This window comes from Nipponia nippon, unplaced genomic scaffold (assembly GCF_047370975.1).
Source record: "Nipponia nippon isolate SJK-2023a ecotype South Korea unplaced genomic scaffold, ASM4737097v1 scaffold_14, whole genome shotgun sequence".
NCBI lineage: Eukaryota > Metazoa > Chordata > Aves > Pelecaniformes > Threskiornithidae > Nipponia > Nipponia nippon.
In genome coordinates, this window is record NW_028262330.1 from 3,183,712 (window position 1) to 3,206,860 (window position 23,149).

Below are 23,149 nucleotides of genomic sequence, written 5' to 3' on the forward strand. Positions count from 1 at the left end.
GCCGCGCCGGGGCGGGGCCGCCGCGTCACGCAGGGCGTGGCCAGCCGGCAGCGCGCAGCGGCGCGGGGAGGGCGGAGCCCGGCGGTGAGGTCAGCGCGGGCGGGGCCGGGGCGGTGGCGGCCATGGCGGGCCCGCTCCCCGCTCCCCGCTCCCCGCTCCCCGCTCCCCGCCGGGGGCCCGGGCGTCTGCGGCGCCTTGGGGGCAACCGGAGCAAAAGCCGAGGCGCCCGGCGGCGGGGGCGGAGGGCTGCCGGGCCCTGGGGCTGCGGAAGAGGCGCCGAGGCCCGCGGCCCTGCCGGGAGCCGGCCTCCCTGGGGCCGGGGCAGCGGGAGGCGGGCCGGGAGCCCGCGGGTTGCGCAACTCATCTTCCTCCGAAGAGGAGGCTGAAGGAAACGCTGTCAGACAGTTCACGCGAAAGCGTTGTTCTTTATTTATTGCACCCACAGAGGCATAAATAGATGGGGGTGATTCATTTGGGGATGGCTGACGGAGCTAAAACCAGATCCTAGGGCTTCGCGGCTCCCAGACCGTGCTTGGGTCGCTGTGTCGGCTAACCGCTGACGGCGAAAAGGCCTTTTGTTTCTAATGAGGTCCCCAGATAAACTCATACCGGGAACCCTGTTTTATTAGCAGTAACACAACTTAGAAAGCATCTTGCACTTGATGAAGGAGACTGGTTTTGCTGGGATCTGGAACCCCGAATTCCATTCGGGATTATGCGTTTCATCATGGGAATAATGTGAGCTATTCTAGACGTTGACTGTAAATTTGAAAACATCTACTGACATTGAAAAGTTCTGGAGTTGCTTCACATTCCTCATTTTTATCATACAATTCGTATTTGGGGAAATCACTGTTTTTCATTCAGCAAATGTATTTCATGTGCAAGGGAGCCCGGGAACCAGGTGGCCTCGCGGCAGTACAGGGACAAAGAAATGAGTATTTTAAAAAATGCAAAAGCTTGAGAAGTGGTGGAACTTTAACTGCGGTGATTGCGTTAATTTCCACTGGAGAGCAGTAGAGGTTTGCGCTGCGTTGCTTTCTCTCATGTGGACTCATTCTAAGACGGTAACTGTGCTTTAAATGCCCGTGCTGCGTTGTCTTTTTAGGTACTAACCCAGTGGGTCTGCGCGGGAACGACAAAGAAGAAGAAAAGACTTCAGCCCCGTATCTTGGATTTTGGTGTGAGTTCTGTTTAGACACCATCTGCCTAAGCTAATATTTAACATAGTGCGGCCGGGGTATAGGCAGTTAAAGTACAAATTTATTTATAAACACGGCAAAAGGAAAGAAAAGCTGCTCGCCTTTTAATGATGACCAAACAAATGACATCATTTTAGCTAGAAAATAGTCTAAAAAGACACAAGGTGTACTTCCCTACTCACATCTCCTCAAGTGAAGTTTTCATTTAAATTATTGGAAATGATCCCTACGAAAAGATTTTTTTTTTTTCATATTTCGCTTTAGCTGTTGTTCACTGAGAAAAAATGCAACTTGTCTGTGTTTGCCTGCTGTCTGCCATGGATTACAATCTTTGCTTGATGCAGGAGTGCTGAGGGAAGCCGTCTTTCAGAATTTCTCTCTCCCTTTAGGTCGTACGTCGTTTCCCATTCGCCTCAGTGGTCTGTATTGCTGGAGACACTGAGGGCCGTTGGCGGGGGGGTTATGGACTTGGGGGTTTTTTACTGAGCCTGAATAAATCTTGTGGGAAGACTGCAAACAGCCGAAGTTGCGAGGGAGCTCCGTTCTGCTCTCGGGACGAGGTTGGCAAGCCATGCCTAATTGCAGTGGACTTTTAACCTCGAGCTCACCACATTATTCACGTGGAATACTGCACAACGTGAGGACAGCTCCGAACAACTGCAGATTATTGTGAGGATAAAAATACCAATCGTCTTGAATTGTAGCAGAGATCCTTTTCTCTATGCAGAGTTTTATAGTTCTTGCCATCATACTTGGCAAATTGCACAAATACATTAGCCCAAAAGACGTACATTCTGACAGATGGCAGAAATGGGTCAAGGTGTCTGCTGACGGCCTTTAAGGGAAATGGTTTCTGAGGATACACTATTTTTATCCTCTTTCTATTAGCAAAATTGATAGACGTGGTTTTCTTTCACAGCTGGAGCGAGTCTGTCACCGAGCAGGCAGGCTGAAGAGAACAGGTAGGAGAGAGCCATTTGTGCTCCTGTTTTATTTCTAGTCACCTGGGGGCTTTCGAACATGGATAAATGAAGTATTTAAAAAGACGAACATTAGAAAAATTACCCGGGAGCGAAGTTTCAAGTGGTGTAAAAATGTATCTTATTGATACCACGGTGATCCCGTGTTGTGATGTGCACCTCACAGTCAGTGTGAGATCAGAAACTCAGGGATGGACTGAACATAGAACAAGTTACGGAATTCTGTCCTGCCTGTTTGCCGGGAGATTAAGGGACTTTGAGGGCCTGTCAATTTAGTAAACTAATCAAGCATATGAAACAGCACAAAGAAACCTGATAGTATTGTCTCTGTAGCTTGAAAGCAGTAGCTGTCTGTGCTAACTACTAGAGTAAAATGCAATTCACACTCTTGGGGAAAGAACTGCCTGAACAAGAAAGTAGTTTACTGGATAATAAGAAAAATTATATTCCCTATCCCTAGAAATAACAGTTTATTTGAAAGTAAATTGATTTGCAATTTACCAGGGAAGAAAATCAGCCCTTGAATCGGTATGGGGTGAAAAGAGCTTAACTGGGGCTTTACCCAGAGGAAGCAATGGTTGTAAAAGCTTAATTCTGTAGTGTTTTGTATCTTAAAGCCCAACATAAATCATGTTAAAACCAGATGGATGATAGCAATACTCAGCTAAATGAAGAGTAGTATAGCCACGAGCAACAAAACGTGTCAGACTTACGAGTCTGGTTAGAAGGAGCAAGAGGTGCGCAGCACAGAACGTGAGTCCCGACGAGAACTCCCCAGATGTTGTGAGTGGGACAGATAGAGGCTGTTAGCTGAGATCACGATAAAGCCGGGGCCAAAAGGACAAAGCTAGGAGCTATGTTTAAATTCTCATGAAATTTGGAGACATTCACACTCAGTCTTTTCCCTCAGGCCTGTTTTAAAAATCTCTACTGGTTTTAAGTAACGTGTAAATGGCTTGAGCTCAGTAATTATGCTTAGTTCACTCACTGAAGGCTTTGAAGGTCTTTACTTTCTCTTCCCATGATGAGTCCGTTTTTAGGAAATTATTTGTCTAGACTGTCTACTTCTTTGCATTTTAGGTAAACGTATAATTTTCAATGTAATTTAGTAATTTTGGTAGAATTTTCAACCAGCAAAAAAGCTGCTCATTTATACATTAAAAATAACAAGGAAGCAGGCTTCTGCGGCGTTTCGTGTACTATATAATGCGCAACATGCTCTGCTAATCATGGATTAATCTCAAAAGTGACAAAGATGACCCTTATTTAATGAGGTTAAAAGACTTGGCAAAGATCACACAGCAGACCTATGGTAAAGCTGCAAATAGCGCTTGCCCACCTTCTGGCAAGTCCTAAGCTTTAATCGTTAAATGACATAGTTTTAGCAAGGCTGTAAACAGATGTCCTATTGCTGCTTTTAAGGGAAGATTTTTCTAAACATCCTGCCTCTAGAGACCTTTTTTCTATTTTTAAATATTATTTTGCCTTAGTGAGGATTACAGCATTAGAGTTTGTAACAGTAGTAGGAAACATCTTAAATAAATGTGTATTGAAACAACAGAATATAGTGGATTGACATTATCAGGAGAATACTCAGAAACTCTGAATAACTTCAGGGGGGACTTGGTAGAATGTACAATGCTGGGGGTTTTTAAACATCTTTGATTAAATCAGAGACCTTGGAAAAATGAGTACATCACAGTATGATCATACCTGGAAAAAACCACCCCTAATAGTAGTAAACAGGTTGTTTGAATAGATGCTTATGTCAGATCTAGATTCTCCCACCAGAACTAAAAGCAAGACATGGACGTGTGACGGATTGTAGCGAAGAAAAGGGATCCCAAGTAAGGAAATTCATGCTATCAAAAAGCTGGACTTATCCCTGGTAAGCAGCAGCTAAGTCCTGCCCGGAGGGAAGTGAAATCCACATTATTTTGCTTTCAAGAAGAGCCAGGGAGTAGAGCCCAGGAAGGTCATCCCAGTCTGAGAAAGACGAAACAGGAGAGGCACGGATTTCCTCCCAGCGGGACGCGCTGAGAAGGCAAGAACTTGGGCGTGCGCATGTTTTATCCCCGGATCTCTCGAAGGGAATAAAATGCTCAAGGCAAAGCGGTAAATGGTTGCAGGGTGTTTTGACTCGGAGATCTGAACCAGCATAACCAGGAAAAAAAAAACCAAAAAATAAAAAAAATTGCTGCCTTTAAAGAGGAAACTTGAAGAAAACAGAGCAGCATGATAATGAGGTTTTTATTTAAATAATTTTGTGTGCCTTTTGTTCAGTAAGAAATGAGATTCAGCAGCTAAGACCAAAAAGGCATTTCCCTCGCGTCCCCGCTGTAAATAACCTGGAAAAGAGAAGGAGGGGCAGGTGCCGCTATGAACCCAGCGGGGCGGGCTGCCGGGGGCGGCGGGAGGCCGGGCCGCCGCGGGCGGTGGAGAGGGGAGGGGGACCCGGGACCCGGGACCCGGAGCGGAGGCGCGGGGCGGCCCCGGGAAGGGCCAAGGCGCGGCCTGGCGCCGGCGGGGCCCAGCCCAGCGCCCCCTGCCGGCGGGAGGCCGCGCCGTCGCCATGGCAACCACCCCCCCACACACACCCCCCCCGGCCCGCAGCCGCCCCGAGGTGGCGACCGGCGGGGGCGGCCCGGGGCTAAGCCGCGGCTCGGCCGGTCAGCGGCCGCCGCCACGGGCCGCCAGACCCAGCCGGGGCCGCCAGCAGGTGAGACGGGGCGGCGGGGGTGCTGCTGGGGAGAAAAGGGGCGGCGGGGGGGGGGGGGGGGGGCGCCTGTCCCGGGCGCCCCGCGGGGCACGGGGGCGGCGGGAAGGGCCTCCCCGGCCCCCGCCGCCCCACCTCGCGGCGGGCGGGGGCTCAACCCCGACCCCTTTCGGCGCTTTTCTCAGACTAAAGCGGCACCCGTTGCTGCCGGCCGCCCCGGGCGGGCTCCCCTCCGCGCCTGGGGGGACCTGCGGACGCGGGGACGCGCGGACTCGCACCCGCAGCAAAGCAACGCTCCGCAAGAAACCCCCGTGATACCGGTTTACAGATGAAAACGATGCGCGTGGATTTATTCAGCCTCCTCCGCCCTCAGTTGCGGGCTGCAGCGGGAGGTGCATCTGCGGCAGGCCTTGCCTCCCGTCCCACCTAGAGCTTTTCTGATTTTCATATTTGCTAATTGCTTGCTTCTAGGTGTGGCACATGGTTCTTGTTTTAAACAGACTTGTGAAAAACCGTGTACAGTGATTGATTTATCAAACCGGTGCAGATCATGGGTTAATGACCTTCAGATGTGGCCGATTTAATTATAATAATAGCTGATTTACTTATAATAATAGCTGATATTACACGCGGTACCGGGCTGTGATTGCACTTGCCTGCTGCTCCTGGAATAATGACTTTTATTCCCTTCCTCATTAGGACGATGGCTTCTATCTCCGAGCGCACCTTCGTCGCCATCAAGCCTGACGGGGTCCAGCGCGGACTGGTGGGAGAAATCATCAAGCGGTTTGAGCAGAAAGGATTCAAACTGGTGGCCATGAAATTAATACATGTAAGCTTTCCTCAATTTGTATGTCTCCTTTTTCCTATAAACCACAGCCTTAAAAGAAAGCAGCGTGCTATAATGACAAATGTAGTCTTCAGAACAGTTAAACCTGAAATTTTGAGAAGTCTTTGAATATTTTGGATGTCTTGGACAAGTTCCAATTCCCAGCTCTGGCTAAATGCTTTAGACATGCTAAGCACGCTAATTTTAGTAACTTGATGTGCTTAGTCGGAAGAGAATATTCTTTTCGGTGCATCCTATACCTAATAAATATCTTCAACAAATACCAGGTCACAGAAGCTGTCCATATTGGCAAAAGGTATTTTTCTAAGTTCAGCTGTGGTTAAAGCAAACAGTTCAAATTCATGTCGACCAAAAGTACTTCTAGGAAGATGCTAGAAATGCTGAATTTTCGGGTGCATGCGAGTTTCAGGATTAATAATGCTCTGCGGTTAATCTACGTGATTTCAGTACGCTCTTAAGTTCTTACAGGGAGCTTTTTCTGCTTGGTTGTTGGTTTTTAATGCAGGCCTCTGAAGACCTTCTGAGGGAACACTACATTGACCTAAAAGACCGGCCGTTCTACGATGGTCTGGTGCAGTATATGCACTCTGGACCTGTTGTAGCTATGGTGAGTTCTTAAAAATGAAGCTCAGCTAAGAAAATATACTGTTTAATTGTCTTACCTGCAGTAAGATTGTGTTACCTATTGAATTCTAGTTTACTTCTCAAAGGACTTTAAAACCTAGATTCAGATACTGTAATTAGGAAGATGTCCTGTTAACTCCTTTTTCTTTAATCTTTTTTCATAATCTTTCTCTCCTTTGAGTCAGTATGTGGAGGAAGAGGGCAGGGGGAAAAGGGGAACCAAAGCTGGCACCTTGAGAAACCTGCACAAAAACCCACTATGAAATGCCATGTATTAAGCAAGCTGAAAAAGGAGGGTGGAATATTTGTACTATACTCCTAAGCTATAGTAACTTTGAAAATCTTTTTCAGTCTAACGTCATTAGAAGGGATTTTCTTTTTTCCCCTTGATAGTGTCTTTGTAAAATAGTTGAGCTGGAGGTCTAGATCTTCAGTGAGCAGGCAGCTTTGTGAGGCTGTTGACCATATTGAGATGTAAAATCGTTCTCTTCCCATCCTTGGTGAGGAGAGGTACTGCGCAGGAGGAGGGAACTTCAACAGATGCTTCAAGAATCTGACAGAAAAATTGGAGATAAAATATACCTTGCTATGAGGGACATTCGGGTGGTGATTTCTGCCATGATGGAGAGCATTGTGTAATTCTGGAAGGTATGATTAACTCTTGCTACTTTATCTACCACCAAGATTTAATAATCTCACTGGATTTTTTTTTTTTTTTTTTCGTTTTAAGGTGTGGGAAGGTCTTAACGTGGTTAAGACTGGAAGAGTGATGCTGGGGGAAACTAATCCATTCGATTCGAAGCCTGGCACTATTCGTGGTGACCTCTGCGTTCAGGTTGGAAGGTATATCTTGGTACTATTGATATCCTCTAAAGACACTAAATGTCCAGTGGTATGTCACGATATATGTCACGATATCTGTAGGAACTGTGCTCCATCCTTCTCTATCTTATGCATGGGGCTGCCGTTCCCTGTGCCCGTGTAATGTTACGATCTAAAGGTGGAAGTCGAGTTGTGGTCTTCCCTGTTGACAAAAACGATGAGCAAAGGTGGGACTGCCTGCTCCGTGCCTCTGACTGCTTTACAGTTACTTACGACTTCTCTCCACAACGGAGACCACTTCAAAAAACGAAGCTTGCTTTGCTTTCAGTTTGAGGATTATATTACTTTTATATCGACCTTTTCTCTTCCTAGGAACATCATTCATGGAAGTGATTCTGTAGAAAGTGCTGAGACAGAGATCAATTTATGGTTCACTCCCGAAGAACTGGTTGATTACAGAAGCTGTGCTCATGAATGGATCTATGAGTAAAACTGAGCCTGTACCTTCTGTAAACCCTTGCTGTCCGTAAACAGCCGCTAGCCTCTAGCTGTTTCAAAGCCCTTTGTATAAAGCGGTAGAAACCTGTCTCAGAAACCTGCGAGATTGCTCTGTTGTGAATATTAAATATAGTCAGCGTTTGCTGCTGCTTTGATTAAAAAGCTGTCAAGTTATAGACGGAATTGTACTTTTAAAAAGCTGCTTCTGGGGATGAGAGATACGAGATTAAAACACAGAGCATATAACGCATATATTTTCCTGAAACACTCAGTAGTCAAAGAGGGTATTTAGGTAAATAGAAAGAAATTTGGTAAAAAATTATTTGGTAAATAAATACGCAAATGGCTCAGTGTCAAAGATTAACGTTGTTAAAATGTTAGGGGACAGCTGGTGGTATGTAAATACACCGATGGTGTGCCCAAATGTTGAGGATTGAACTTGGTATCAAGCAAATCCCCATGCCCAAAACAGCTGTAGAAACACTTATTTATTTCTCTCCAGAACGCGCTCTGCCTGGAGACAGAGCATAGCTTTGATTAAAATGAGACCTTTCCTCTAGATTGACACTGTTTCAACTTGCTTTTTTTCCCCCCACATGGGATTTATTTAGCGTTTTAAGGAAGGATTAATAGGCCAGGCTTCCTGAAATGCCGTTTTATGTGAAAAGAAGATTAATGTGAGGATGGGTGAGGGAGATCTACCTTCAGCCACGTTACTGTAGCAGTCCTCTGATGTTGCACAGAGCAACAGCAGTGATGTTTGCTTTGCTGTCCGAACAGCTGATAACTTAGCTGTGTTCTTGTTTGTGGTGTTAATAGTTGGAACTACAAAGCGAGCTCTTCTCGGGTAAGGTATTCCAGAAGTGACTGCAGCATTCTTTTAGTTAGTTAGTTATTTAATCATGTAAAGAAATACAGTCATAATAATGCGAAATGTATTTCAGGAGAGGTGTCTGCTTCTATCAGAAAACTGTCAGCCTCTTGCAAGGCATTTTAAGGACAAGCATTCACTAGCTGTACTGGATGAGGAACAAGAAATGTGTCGGGGTCAGTATTATGTATTTATTTACCTGCAACTTGCATTCGTTAAAAGCAAGAGTTTCATGAAATTAGTTGTTCAAGCTCCTAGATTTTCCCCCTACAAGTGAGTTCTTGTTTCAAATACTAAACTGTGCAATGAATGTTGAATTCAATGCTTATGATACTTTATGAAGCTATCTAACTCCTAAACAGAGATGGTACAAAATAAAACAACATTTGCTGTTTCTTAAGTGAAATAAAAGGAAATATTCATTATATTGTCTTAGAGCTAATTAATGGGTATAAGGAGAGGGAACAAATTCCGTAACTAGCAAACTGCAGGTGAGGTGGTTAGCTTCTCTCCTGAAAACAGTCAGTGCTATAGAAGATAAATAATTAAGTTAAAGCTTGTTAGAGAAAAGGGAACATGTGACAAACCTGTGCATGAGATGAGTAGTCTCCAGTTCCATTTCTGCTTGAAGGATCACTCGAGGTTTCTTTTTCTTCATTTGCTTACTACAAAATAGAGAAATTTGGGTTATCTGGAGACGCGGGGGTTGTCAGAAAGCTTCTGATTGGTATTTCTAATGCGTTTAGACCGCGAGGAGGTGGAGGTCAGCCATCTCTCGGGAGAGATGCAACACCCCTGCCCGTCTGAGTGTGTCCAGTTTCACTAATTGTAAGTGGCCTGTCAATAGGAGCCTGCATCAGTACTGCAAAGGGTGTTTCTTCAGTATTAGAATTGCAGTGACGGTATATGATTATAACTAGCTCAGGAAGATAAAATGCGTTTTGTAAATTAGTAAAGTATCAAGTAGTAAACATAATAAGAAGTAACAACGCTTCCTAATTCTCACACAATCCCAAGTGCGATGCTGGTGCAGGGACTGTGGAGTTTTGATGCTTTGCCGCTTCATCTTCCCATATCCCAACGAAAGAAATCCCACAGATAACTTTCCGGGCTTACAGATCCTACATCACTTCTCTGTGAGAAACATGATTTCCAGCAGCTGCAAGGCGTGCCGCTTCGGTTGAGCGAGGCTGGCAGTAGTAACCATGACTTAGCAGGCTGCGGGGGTATCTCTGAGCACAGCAAAGTACCTCTCAGTAAAAAATGATCGAGTACAGTTAAACAGGTTTAATCTTTTCACTGTGGAAAAGGCTTACGCCGCCGTTGCAAAGTCCGTGACCCTCCAAGGCGGCTTTCGAGGAGGCGAAGGCGACAGGTGCCGCTCGGCACAGCCGCCGGCAGCTGCCCCCAGCCCGGCCAGGGGCCCGCGGCCGGGCCGGCTGCCAGGCGCCGGGCCCAGCAGCAGCAGCAGCAGCAGCAGCGGCAGCAGCGTCCCGCCGGCCGGCGAGGCCCGGCCCGCACCCCGGCACCCCGGGCTGGCGGCTGCGGGCGGGCGGGCGCCGAAGCGAGCCCCCAGCCCCGCCGGGCCCGCCCCCAGGCGCCGCAGGCCGGGCGGCTCCTCCTCTCCGCAGGGCGGGGGATCCGGCGCCCGCCCGCCTCCTCCTCCTCCTCTTTCTTCGGCGGCTGCGGCGCGGGCGGCAGCGGGAGCTCCGGCGAGGTGAGGCGGCGGCCGGGCCCCTCCGCTCTGCCAGGGGAGGCCGAGGGGGCGCGGGCCGCGCCGCGACGACGGCGGGCGGCTGGCGGCGGCCTGCGGGCCTGGCCTCGGCGGGGGCGGCGGAGGGCAGGGGCGGGAGCGGGGCCCCGCGGGCTGAGCGCGGCCGGGCCCGGGGGAGGCCGCAACGCCAGCGCGGTGCCACGTGGGCCCGGGCGGGGCGGGCGCCGGCTCCCTCCGACCTTGAGGCGGCGGCGGCGGCGGGGGGCGGCGGTGCCGAGCCTCAGCCCTGCCCCTGCCTCTGCCCCGCAGCGCCATGGCGGCCAACTGCGAGCGCACCTTCATCGCCATCAAGCCCGACGGCGTCCAGCGGGGGCTGGTGGGAGAGATCATCAAGCGGTTCGAGCAGAAGGGCTTCCGGCTGGTGGCCATGAAGTTCGTGCACGTAAGTCTCCGCGCCCGGGGAATCGCCCCTGCCCGCAACGCTTTCCCTCACCTGCCCGAAGAGGTACTTAAATACGTACCTTACATACATACATGCCTCCCCATGCGGCTGTTCCTGCATCTGATGCTGAATTGGCACAGCAGCGGGAAGTGCGCATCGCTTGCCAGGCCTGGATTTCTGTTTGATCCCTGCCATTTCCTAAGGAAACAAAATTTGCTCACACGGTTTATGCAACCTAACCGAGAGATCCGAGTGACCTTGACTGAAAGGTTCTATCGGGTACCATCACCCGGACATCTTGTGCTCAGCGTGTTGCTGAGGATTGCTGTAACACAAAGAAATAATTTTGACAGCTCGCAGCACTGACTCCTGCAAAGAAAGACGGTGCATCGTGCACGCCTTTGATTTTACAGTGAAAGCCATAATAGCATTGCAGCAGCTGTTGGTAATATTAGCGACTGCATTAATGGCTGGTGAATCCAGTCACTAATGCTGTAGTCTTACAGTAGGAACGCCTTTTGTGGTGTGATATTTTGAAAGTGGTATTTAACGTTACGTCTGTCCTTTTGAAGGCCTCTGAAGACCTTCTCAAACAACATTACATTGACCTCAAAGACCGACCATTCTACCCTGGTTTGGTTAAATACATGAACTCTGGACCTGTTGTGGCCATGGTAAGCGGCTTGATTTTACTTAAAGGCTACTTTCTTGAATATATTTGTCTCACTCCACAAATTATTTCGAAATAATCAGATATATTGTTACAGAAACACTTTTTCAAACTACCCCGTGGCAAAAGAAATCCGAAATTAAAATGAAGAGAATCAAGGAAGAAGTTACTGTTTATTAACAAGAAGGAAAGTGTTCACGTATAAAACGCATATTAAAATGCTTAGCATAGATGAAGCAAAATTCCTGAAAGCCAGTCTTCTGCACCAAAGAATCTTTTGTTTTGGGCAAAAAAGGGTCAGGGCTGTCCCACAGAAACCCGTCTTCTGTGTCATTCTTTTTTGCACTCCCCCCAAAGAATAAAATCGCCCTAGTAGCATCTCCTCCTGTTTTGACTATGTACCTCACTAGGAACACCTGCAACCGTCAGGCTGTCCTTATCCTATCACTACAGAAAGGTTTCGAAGATGCCCTGGTGCATCAGTTAACTCTGAGGCTTGGTAAAGTATCTCCTTTACTGGAGTGACAATGTCAATGGTCCTTTTTATAATCACTTTCAGTTCATATGTTTTTTCCCTAGTCATCTCTACAGGCCTAAGAGAGAATCTAGGCTAGATTAATTTTTTTAGTGGTGGAGCCCTTGTCTCTCTGCAAAGTACGTTATTAACAAAGATTAATCTTTGGTATTTTGTATAAGCATAGATTAATAGGATTTGTTTGCCTTTTTTCCTTAAGGTATGGGAAGGACTCAACGTGGTTAAAACCGGGAGAGTAATGCTAGGGGAAACAAACCCTGCTGACTCTAAGCCTGGTACCATCCGTGGTGACTTCTGCATTCAAGTAGGAAGGTTTGTGCTCAGTTCTTTATCAGTCGAGATGAAAAACTCCATGTTGGTAGTCTTTTATTCTAGAAAGTCAAAGTTGTTGGTAGATACCTTAGTCTGATGGTATTTTATTTGCAGGTCACAATCCGTAACTGCTACTTAAGAAAATGGCTTGGTACAAAACTGACTTTTTTTTGAAATGCAGCTCCTCGTCAGAGCTTCATGTAAGATCAGGCGGTGGCTGGTGTAGTCAAGTAGCCCTAGTCACCCCGCTAGGCTTAACTAGCTCCTGTAGCGGGGGCATTGGACTACTGTACCTGAAAGAGTAGTCTTGCAGCTCTAGATGCTTCATCCAAGTATTTGCATATGGAGAACTGAGAAGTGTATTTTTTTTTTTTTATACTGAACAATGCGCTTGTCTCCTTCCCCAGAAACATCATTCACGGCAGTGACTCCGTAGAAAGCGCGCAGAAGGAGATCAACCTGTGGTTCAAACCTGCAGAGCTCATTGACTTCAAGTCTTGTGCACATGATTGGATCTATGAGTGAAATGAGTTTCCACAATGAATTGTGCCTTCTTAACGCATCATCTCATTCCAGCTATTGGCCTGGGAGCAATTATCACCACGGTTATCTTAGTCATTTTCAGCACTGTCAAATAAATGGATATGAACTAATAATTCGTTGTGGTGCATTCACTGTAAAACAGACCACTGTGTCCAGATATTCACAGAAGTCATTTTACTCAGTCATTCAATATTTTCCCCATGTAGAGGGAATAGTTAACGCGAACCTCCACGTACAGGCATATCAGAATAAAAATTCAGTGACTTCTGCTCATTGCAGAGTTGCTTTGAAGGCTACTGCAACGCATTACAGTTGCAAAGCCAACTTGCAGAGGGAGAGTTGAAGGGATGCTTGAGCTACACCCGACGTAGCAGAACTGAACTAGAAGAAAAAGGGGACAAAATTTCCCTCCCTCCGCAACTACTAATACCCACTGAAATACAAGACCCGTTGCAAAGCTTGGCCTCTGTTAAATGCTTATCTAATGGCACCTTCTCATTAAGCGCCTTCCCTTGTGCTCAGAGCCTCTCATGCTTTATTTGCGCTCAGACTAACATACCCAGTTACCTAAAACATGCCTGGGTTTACAAATTGCAGGTATTTTATCTGCGTTCTCAGGAGAGAAACAAGCTGGAATGCATTTATATATGTGCCAAGGAGCGCCTGTTAAACAAAACAATATTCAGAAAAAGACTTTTTATCATTTTTGTCATTTTTATTTTGTGTAAAAAAGGCAAATTTAGTGAATTATTTTCATCTTGTACACAAAGTTATAATTTTAATGCTTTTCACATCCATGCTGAAAATCTGCAGTCTCGTAAAAATGAAAGTAACATTTAATTTCTCCAAAAGCATTTTTTTTTTTTCACTTAGTTAGGTACATTGCATGAGAAAGCTTTAAATACTCTCTCTCAACCACACAAATTACCAAGAAAATAAAAGATTAAATTTGTACAGATATTGATCTATATATCAAATACATACAGAAATGATGTAAAAACCCTATTTGTTTAATCTTGATTCCCGCCCCAACATTTTCCCAGGGGCCAAAGCTGATGCCTTTTCTGTATAAATGGCTGTGGCTTTTTGTTTTAAATATGAAAATTAAAAGGAAGAAAAATTCAGTTTAAATCACAGTTTTTTAAAATCCCTTCCCAATAAAGGATTGTTACCAAATATATTAGCACCATCGTACAAATATTGACAGGAGAGGGTATTCACATCACATAAAACAACAATAAAAAACAAACAAACACTGAAACCCGTGTTAGTATCCGTAGAACAAGGAATCGATAACTGCTTTAGCTTTCCTCAGATGCAGCAAGGAAAAGGTTAGAGAGTTGTATTTAAAATAACATAAAAATCAAAGATCAGCAGAAAGATTTTGAGCAATAAGAGAAGGGCAGCTGCAAAGTGAGGTGCGTAACTTGCGCTACCTCACGGTTATAAAAACCTCCTGTGCCAAATACTGAAATTAGTTTGACCCCATTGAAGATTTCAGATGTCCAACACTTCGCTGCTCTTTTAGCCAAGCAACATGGCTTAGAGTAAAACGAAGATAAAAATACCTAGAGCCATGTTACTAACGCATGCTTTACAAATACAGTGAAGCCTGTGCTACGGATACCACAGCTGCCAGGTACCCGCTCTTTGACGAGACCATTCCCCAAATACCTGGTGGAATTTTGCTCAGGTTTTCCTTAAACCTCTTCCTAAGCGAGTGACCTCAGTGGGTTCTTTACGTGGTTGGCTTAGGACAGATTTCACTGTACTTGACAATTACACAATTAGGTATGTTTTGAATTCAGAAACACAAGGGGAATTTCACCCATCAGTCTCAACACGCAACTCCTACTGAAGTCACACGTGTATCTGAGAACGCATGTCAACTGACATACTTTAGTGTTTAATGAATAAAATACCTATTTTTAAAGAACATTATAAAGACTGACAGACTTCAAATCTGATTCTTACATTTCTCCAACACGGGAAGTGTGTTCAACTTAAGTGCTACATTTCCCTCGTGACATTTGAAGACTCAGAGATCAGGTATGAGCCTGGGCAGTACGCAGGAGCCCAAGGTTTAGCGACGTGGCAATACACCTTGCTCATTACTAGCCCAAGCTTTCACATTATGAAACACAAATTAATGCAACAGTTCTTTACTGAAGCCTATTGATGAGAGAAGAAAGGAAGATTGTGCCAACCTTGTTCCAGCTGACTGGGACAATCTGCAAGTTGTTGCATTTAAAAAAAAAAAAAAAAATCAATAGTGATGTACTTACCAAACCAAATCAATGCTTGCAGAGCTGGATTTTACAGCAGGTTCAATTGAGAACACAGGAAAAAAAATAATCAAGGCTCAAAGTGTCATTACAATGGTCTCTAATCCTACTTCTGCAATCCAGGCTGTTCAAAAGAAACATCATGGGTGGGTCAGAATCCGAGAGAATGTATTTGAAGTCTACCAAGCCTGACAAAGTCCTTTTTATGGCTATTTCAGAGAGCTAAAATGTCTTTACCACCTGAAGTTACAGATACTTATAATCTGATAACCAGATTCTGTCAATATAAGAAGCTGTTGTTAAAAAGGGGTCATTATTTAAGAAATTTTACCAGTAAGGGAGAAAAGAATTCCAGACATTCCTACACTATACAGGACATTTTTTTACTTCCAGTAGTAAATACAAAACTTTACATAATTAACCCCTCTTGCATAGAATGAGGTAAACCTGTGCATATTACCAATAGTATGTACCCAAAGTTAGAGCAATATTTTAGAAAATAATCAAATTGCTGGTTTTCAACTTTCTATGCACTTTTTTTTTTTTTAAGCTCAAACAACAATATACAAAAACGGTCTCCTGGGGCTCTGTGGGTTGATATCCTTAAAGCATTTCTTAGGCTGTAGGAACACAGACGTTAATGATTTTGATTAATTTTTTTTTAAGCCCTAATTTATGGTCAAGAGTCAGATGATCATTGTACTGCTCTGAAGGGGACCTGCTAAGACCCAGAAGCACTTATAGAACATATGCAGTTAATTCCTGAGAGTTTAGTTAATGAACCTTACTGGTAAAAGCTAAAGCTCTTGGTGCACATTTTTCCAGTCACAGCTCTGCCAGGGCTGATGAACCATTCTACTAATCAACTCCATGAATGAGATCACTTACAAAAACGTACAAAGTTTAGAAATATGGAAAGATAAAATCCAAATGATTAAGAGCTCATGCTAAAATATTTTGTATTTTACTGGTAGTCATTTTCACCCTTTTACATGACTTTTGCCTGTAAAAAATCTGGACAGTTAAGCAGGTGGGGCTAATGGGATACTTGAAGTGAGACACAAGGATTCCAGACAATAAGCAAATCCAGTTTATGAATTATATACTAGACAGTATATGATTTATATACTGTTCTCAAGCCTCAACTTCCCTAGTACACTATTGCAGCAAGAATAGAATATTGCAGGCCGTGCAGAACTGAACTCCTTTTTTAATCCACAATGTATGGCTCCTTTTAGCTCACCTGAAACCACGTGGAACATCAGTTTTGAACGTTCACAAGTAAATATTTAAGATGGTAAGGAAACATCTAGGTCTTTCTGAATGGAAAAAAAATAATCAGAAGAATACTCAGAAGTTCCTTCCCACTGCCAAGGGAGGCCCGAGCTACTCTCTGTCTAAGTTTCATCTTTAGTCTAAACGAATAGCTAAAACTCATCTTCCAAATGAGGGAATTTTCTGAAGTTCCAGTTTGGCATAGGGCTCTGTAAACATTTGCTGAAGCATTCTGAGACTCCAGACATTCATGTACAGACAGGAGCTTTATAGTCCCAATCCAATGCCCACTGCAGCCAATGGAGACAAGGCTACCGATATTAACGGGCACTGAATCAGATCCTAAGGAACCTTTTTTTTTTTAAAAAGAATATCTCACATAAAAAACAGTATTTTAAACTAAATAAAAACATCTTGAAAAGTTAAAATCTTCGTCAGGCGATGGCTCCATTGCAATTGGGGCTACTCACTGAGTAGAGCTTTACAGGACTATCTTCCACATACAATTTATGCCTCTAAATCAGGGCTTAAATGCATTATTTTCACAATAAAAAAAAAAACAACAAACCAAACAACAAAAACAGAGGCGTGACCAGTGCAGTTCACAAGAGTCTAAAAGTTTCCCAACTTGTACCAAAAAGGTTCATTTGTTATGACAGTTCATTTGTATTTGCAACTATATCTTCCTCCAACCGCTTCCCAGAATCATGCTAATTAAACTTTAATCTTACCAAAAAATTAGAATTTCAGTTCTTGTTAACAATGCACAATAAATCTGAACTTGAAAATATTACAAAATTCTTTCAAAAGCTTCAAATACAACACAAAAGTGTCCATTTTTGTTTTTAATAAATTGAAAAAATCTTTTTCACTAAAATAGTTTCCCCGCCCTTCCAAAAAATTCTGAACTGAGTCTAACTCATCTACAGTCAGCAAAGTGCCCCAGGTACAGTCACCCGAACTGTACCATCGAAGTGGGAACAAAATCAGTCAGTCTTGGAGAAAGGCTCTTTTCCTATCACCAGTACTCCGCCCCTCACTTCTCTGAGCTGCCTTATGGTTCTTGTTTGATGTAGTAACTGGCAGATCCGTTGCTTTCCTGATCAGATGCTCCTTGAAGGAAGCTATACTCTTCTCCATCTAGCAACTCCTCCTTCAGCTGCAATGAAGTAACTAAAAATAAAAGATGAACATTAAAGACCTATAAAAATCAAAGTAAATACAACTTTTCCTTAAATTTACTTAATATTATTTAAATTGGTAACAGACCCCAGATTTCCCATTCTCTTATTTTCTACATTTTAGTGATTCTTCTTTTAACGCTCAGTATCCCACAGAAAGCAGATGCTTTCTCACCCTAAATTGAACCTAAGTTATGCTCTAATATTAACATATTTGAACAAATTACTTACAATAATATATTCTCTACAGTGTTTTCCTCAAGAATTTCGTATCTTAGAACACTAGTTTAAAGAAGGTTACTGAACATGTTAATAGGAATTACGACTGTTGCTCAGAACAACATTTACTTTACGCCATTTACTCTTTTGTTTACTGTTTACTTCCTATTTAGTCTTTACGCAGGTAAAAATAAGATTAACTGTTGGCCATTTACAATCTAGGAATCGCACTGCTTAGCCCAAGTACTGTAAACGGTCTATGTGAGACAAGAAAAGACATTGACAAAGATTTCTCAATACATCATAAAAATTTTAAGATCCCAGAAGGTAAGTTTCATTCAAGCAAAACATCTTTTTTGTAGTTTTAAACTTCTCTCTTCTTTCTTTTGTAAAAAGAAAACAGAAATGAGATCTAAGACATAAAAAAAGATGTTATGAATAGCAATAATGTCACAATTACTTTTTCAGTTTCATTAATTAATAGTGATAATTATCAAAATGAGCACAATGAAAAGAACACTGAAAACAAAACATGCCAAGACTTTCATTAAAGGTGCAGTACCCACATTAAAGGGTTGATTATACAAAAATAGATGGTTCTCTATGACCAAATGAATGAATAAAGCTTATAGCTACTGAATACAAAGTTTATATGCATTATCAATGTATTTTGAAATGCAGAAATATGCAGTGAAAGCAAAAAAACCCCCCATAACCTGTTGCTTCTAGTAGCCCTGCAATAACTTACAAGCCATTTGATTATTCTTTTATTATTTTTCTATGTCATCTTCCATGTTGAAACAAACTCTTGTGCTAAATAAAAATAAAATTTGAAAATTAAGATATTAAAAAATGTCAAAAAGTTCCAGCATAACGCAAGCTCTCCTCATTTCTGTCTTTAACAGATGCCTCCTCCCCCGCCTACGTAGCCCACAACCCCTTGCTGCCTTTTCTCCCCCCCGAAGGCTTTCCCTGCATTATGCCCAACTCTGATCAAGAATCTGGGTCTGTGGAGGACAAAAAAAGTGCTGTCTAAATGATAAGACACACAACTGGTTACTTGGATATGCTGCTAATGCCTTGAGCAAAGGCTACGCAGAGGTCAGGGATCAATCTGAAACCCACCAGGCACGTTCTTTTTCTCCTCTAGCCCCAGTATTTGTAGAATGCTTCTGCAGGTACAAGAGTAATAGCAGTCTCCGTAAGTTGGCTTGCCTCTGGCTTATCTGAACCAAAATCCTTACATTTAGATATTTAATAATACTTTGCTTCATTTGCCCCTATTATACAGCTTTTAACTACAATCCTCCGTAAGAAAAGCTTAGCTACCACTATACAACAAAAGTTACTTGGAAGAAGAATAAAAAAAGCTAATGGAAGTCATCTGACCGATCATCTTGAAGTAAAAGGGATGCAGATGTGCAAGGTACTCCCTTTTTAAATAGTCTCAGTGATTTGCCAGGAGACAAAGACAGACTGTGTCTGATGCAACGTCATTCAAACCCCCAAAAGGTCAATATAGAATGGAGCAACATGGTCCAGGATATGTGCAGAAGTAGGGCGAGTCTCTCGGAACGCTCTCCTCCTCCGACGGAGGGCTGGCTACAGGCTCTTTTTAAAAGTGATGCTGTCCAACAGTTGCATTGCAGTGCTTAAAAGATCATTTCGTACGACTCAAAGATGCAAAGTACTTGTGTACACTAAAGAAGCGCCATGACTTTGCTAGAGAGCAAAACCATACAATACAAGATGAAGAAGTACTGAAACCTTCTCCTGTGCTTATGACAGTACAAAAGGGGAAAGAGTTGTTTAATGAGCCCTACCGAGACCTCTGATAGACAAGAGGTTTTAGAGCAGATGCCTGTCCCGTTACTAATCTTACACTACTTCCATTCAAAGCCATATAAGCATCTCCTGCAATGTACCTACATCCGAGCTACGGCTACTAAAATGCAAGGCAGCGTACGATGCTGCGGAATATGCACGCAATGAATAAGTTCTGGCTGATCTCAAACGTGTTCTTAACTTCTTGTACGTCAGGGTTATGCCCTTCTCTTCCCCAGACTTAAAGGGTGTGGTCTTGCTGGTTTCAATTTAAATTTAAAAACACCTTTGGACAATAACAAGGCTACATCACAAATAAAACTAATTTTGTCCAGCCTCTCTAACATTCAGAACTTTGAAAAGTTTCCCCCCAAATGATCATAGAAAGCATTGGGTGTCAGAAACCAAAGAACACAGGCATTTCGTAGGAACTGAGATCTAACAACACAGAAAACTCAGACTCTGCATGTCTGTGCACTACATAAAGGCAATTTAGGTGTAGATTTGCAGTAAGAGAAGAAGAAAAGCTCTGCAGAAACAAACACTCCAGAACACCCTCTCCTAAGCAAGGCTTCTCTTCTGCACCAAAGATTCTGTTAAAAGACAGGCATGTACACACGAGTAGGAAGCCGAAGTAAAAATAAAGGAGCTGTTGAGAAGCGTTGAGAGGCGTGCAGAAGAGTCAAGATCTGTCCTCGGGATCTAAAGGCAGCAAGTGGGTTACCGTGTCCCATTCTGTTAACGGATAACACACGGACGAGAGAAACTGTTCTGGATGTGTTCCACAGTCAACGAAAAGTGCCAGTATGGCAGCCTGCTCAGACTAAAGCAAGTTGAAGGGAATATAAATCAAGCAAATCTGAGGCTCAATCTACCAACCTGGCAACTGTTCTGCAGGAAGAGCAGAATCCAGTTTGTCTGACCCATGATACTGCTACAACGTATTTGTTAGAAATAATTTCTTTACCTGCTACATTATATTGCCAGACATATTAGGAAAAGGGAAGAGAAAAAACTACCAGACCCTTGCAGTGGACTTCTATAACCGAAGATCGATTACGTTACATAAACTATCCTTAAATGAGCTTAAAATTTTAATCTACTTGCTCAATATTACTGATAAATGACTTTTTAAGAGGTCTTCTCTGCTCACTCATACAGATGCACAATTATACTGTCAATACTTAAACCAAACCCAGGTTTTACAGCAAAAAGAGGGAAAAGGTCAAATTTTAAAAGGACAAACTCTTTTCAAATATATTTTCTATATCAGTAACCCACAAAATTTCAAGTAATGCTTATGTTCTGAAGGTCTTTTCCCAGATAACTGCCTTTTTCTGACACAAAGGCAAAAATCATTCATTTATGTGTACAGTTACTTTCTCTGCAAAAGATAATCCACACTAACTTCCTGCTTACATCAAATATTCCCAAATCCACGTTACCATTTAGTTTTACAGGGCGCATTTTTGTATTTTAAAACTCTGCAGAGCTCCTCTGTGCCTTTGCGCCTCAGCAAGCTACAATATGGTCTCCAGTGAAGTTCTAAACCAGCTGCAATCCTTTTTTATGATTCAGTGACATGGTGCATCAGTGAGAATGAAAAGCTCTCTAACAGAAAAAAAATAAAACCAACCAAAATCTAAAGGGAAAAAACAAAAGAAAAAAAAAAGAAAGAGTTTTGATGAGTCAGCACATTACACGCTAGACCATGCTTAGTTCCCCACCCTGTCCATCATTTCCCTCTGCAGTAACAGAGACCGATGTGGCTAGTTACCTGTTTTGAGGCTGGGACTGAACTCTCGGCTAGTCCTGGGAGGCTGGAAGGCCTCTGGGGCTGTCTGTGCTGGAAGGGTTCGATATGGAGGAGGAGTCAACTCGTCATCACCAGAGAAGCTCCTCCGCACCTCACCTGTCATGGGTGGGCTGGACAAACTGACAGGTTTCTTCCCAACTGGTATCTTCCTCTCTAAACATCAAGTCAAACTAAAATAAACGCTTGGGTTAAAGTGCATCAGGTAACTCAGACTCTTCACTGAGAAATGGCTCTGCTTCACGTTCACCGATTCTGGAAAATAAGGGCCTGTACAACGGCACCGTTCAGTTATTATTGGGAATATTCTTCTCAACAACCACACTTCAGTTACTGACTTCTAGAGACTGGCTGGTAGGACTAAGTGCATTGCTTAAAAACATGATCCACTTAGTTCATACTCTTATCAATGAAATACAAACGCCGTAAATGGCTTCTGCTGCAGCCGCACTGCACAGTCAATGTACAATCCTCTGCCTGGACACCCAAGACACAGGGGCTCAGTCTGAAACTGCAGTTGTTTCCGTGTGTGCCTAGCAGAGGCAGAAGGGATGGTTGTGGGGAAATAACCCAGTCCAGACAAAGTTTATCACCTCCAAAAACCTAATTTAAAAATACATACTCTTAATTACTTTAGAATGGTGCTTCCCATTTTTACAGTGCCTTACAAACACCAATGAGCATTTCAGTGTTTAGAAAAAATATCTTCTGAAATGCCTTCAAATTATTAAACATCGCACTCATGAAAAAAATGTTATAAAACATTTCCCATGCAAATTATTAACGTGTTCCTCCTTTACCACTAAGATGCTCTGATTCTGTGCCCAAGGAAACTTCTCTGCAATATCAGGGATGCGAGCACTGTAATACAACACCTCCACTGCTTTCAGCTGTATCCAAACTATGGTTGCTAATGCTTAAATGTTCTCAGCACTGTCAGATAAAGACAACACGACAAACAAAACCCTAGCCCTGAAGAGAAAAGGTAACTAGATTATGCAGACGCTAAAGATATCACCATGCTTCAATATTCCTTTTACAAGGAGACTTCAGGATGAGCCTTTCAGAGACAGAACACCATAATTAGGCAGAATGTTGTCTACAGAATCCCAGCTTTTAAAATGTTGAGATCACATTGTTGTTTCAATAACCTTATTCCAATGTATACACCTACTAGAAAGCAGACAATATGAGCAGATACTGCATGCTACATTACTAATGAATTGTCTAGCTAAACTGGTAAGTTACCCTTCAAGTATTCACCTGCACAGCTTTCTGACCAGTAGGAACACGGCACAAAATCCTACCGGCTTGAAATAAACACTGTTGGAAACAAAACTGGAAGTGATTACCAAGTAGTCACAAAAGCACTCGCAAAAACTTACGCTTGCAATTGGAAATTAACAAGTGACACGGAAAGTATCCCGCAAACATACAAACTACGTGCGACTTCATCTTCCTTCCTTGGAATAAGAAGCAAGCAGCAATGATGGACACGCTGCTGGCTGGGAAGGCAGTGACAAAGCAGAAGGCCCAAGGCATAATTCAAACAGTCCACCTGGTATTTTGCATGCACACAGAACACATTACGGTTATAAAATATTCTAATTAAAAGTAGAAAACTAAAAAGGGTAAAATAAGCATATCTTTACAATCCAAATGCTAGCGAATGGGTTCGCTGTCAACACAACAAGCTGCTTGCATAGCAACATAATAAATCTAAAAAAATATCAGCTTTATTGAAGGCCAGGCAGGATGCTAGCTAATTTCTAC

General features: G+C 43.4%; 3 protein-coding genes and 1 long non-coding RNA gene across 23 annotated transcripts in view; 2 read left to right on the forward strand and 2 right to left on the reverse strand.

Moving 5' to 3' along the window:
- The first annotated feature begins 96 nt into the window (after nucleotides 1-96).
- LOC104020694 (nucleoside diphosphate kinase) lies at nucleotides 97-8,988 on the forward strand. Of its 9 annotated transcripts, none has more exons than XM_087750683.1 (6): nucleotides 97-1,871; nucleotides 2,122-2,164; nucleotides 5,598-5,730; nucleotides 6,254-6,355; nucleotides 7,103-7,215; nucleotides 7,567-8,988. In XM_087750683.1, exons 3-6 carry the CDS (start codon nucleotides 5,602-5,604, stop codon nucleotides 7,682-7,684), a joined length of 462 nt encoding a protein of 153 aa, XP_087606809.1. In that variant the 5' UTR covers nucleotides 97-1,871; nucleotides 2,122-2,164; nucleotides 5,598-5,601; the 3' UTR covers nucleotides 7,685-8,988. The 9 variants fall into 9 exon arrangements, with proteins under 9 accessions (XP_087606809.1, XP_087606812.1, XP_087606808.1 ...); XM_087750686.1 differs by having other exon boundaries at nucleotides 97-1,183; XM_087750682.1 differs by having other exon boundaries at nucleotides 97-2,164.
- On the reverse strand, nucleotides 5,555-10,003 carry LOC148056409 (uncharacterized). The gene is made up of 3 exons (XR_015703204.1): nucleotides 9,880-10,003; nucleotides 9,151-9,228; nucleotides 5,555-5,661 (listed from the first exon to the last, which is right to left on the reverse strand). It is a non-coding gene; the product is annotated as an uncharacterized LOC148056409 (long non-coding RNA).
- A 121-nt stretch (nucleotides 10,004-10,124) lies between these two features.
- On the forward strand, nucleotides 10,125-12,892 carry LOC104020695 (nucleoside diphosphate kinase). Its single transcript, XM_087750690.1, has 5 exons — nucleotides 10,125-10,280; nucleotides 10,587-10,719; nucleotides 11,292-11,393; nucleotides 12,124-12,236; nucleotides 12,644-12,892. Exons 2-5 carry the CDS (start codon nucleotides 10,591-10,593, stop codon nucleotides 12,759-12,761), a joined length of 462 nt encoding a protein of 153 aa, XP_087606816.1. The 5' UTR covers nucleotides 10,125-10,280; nucleotides 10,587-10,590; the 3' UTR covers nucleotides 12,762-12,892.
- Nucleotides 12,893-13,466: 574 nt separating this feature from the next.
- The window catches only part of MBTD1 (mbt domain containing 1), a 39,983-nt gene continuing 30,300 nt past the window's right edge, over nucleotides 13,467-23,149 (reverse strand). For 10 of the 12 annotated variants that reach the window (XM_087750671.1, XM_087750677.1, XM_087750676.1 and 7 more), the window contains one exon: nucleotides 16,007-17,512. In XM_087750671.1, the coding sequence (XP_087606797.1) occupies nucleotides 17,394-17,512 (119 nt within the window). In that variant the 3' untranslated portion in view covers nucleotides 16,007-17,393. Of the gene's footprint in view, nucleotides 15,189-16,006; nucleotides 17,513-23,149 lie in introns of those variants that run through there. The other 2 variants (XR_015703203.1, XR_015703202.1) reach the window with 2 other exon arrangements.

Coding starts and splice junctions, on each gene's coding strand:
- LOC104020694 (XM_009474149.2), top strand. CDS start 5,572: ATGACTTTTATTCCCTTCCTCATTAGGACGATGGCTTCTATCTCCGAG. Junction 5,731..6,253: donor TGGCCATGAAATTAATACAT/GTAAGCTTTCCT, acceptor TTTTTAATGCAG/GCCTCTGAAGACCTTCTGAG. Junction 7,216..7,566: donor CTCTGCGTTCAGGTTGGAAG/GTATATCTTGGT, acceptor TTCTCTTCCTAG/GAACATCATTCATGGAAGTG.
- LOC104020695 (XM_087750690.1), top strand. CDS start 10,591: ATGGCGGCCAACTGCGAGCGCACCTTCATCGCCATCAAGCCCGACGGC. Junction 10,720..11,291: donor TGGCCATGAAGTTCGTGCAC/GTAAGTCTCCGC, acceptor GTCCTTTTGAAG/GCCTCTGAAGACCTTCTCAA. Junction 12,237..12,643: donor TTCTGCATTCAAGTAGGAAG/GTTTGTGCTCAG, acceptor CTCCTTCCCCAG/AAACATCATTCACGGCAGTG.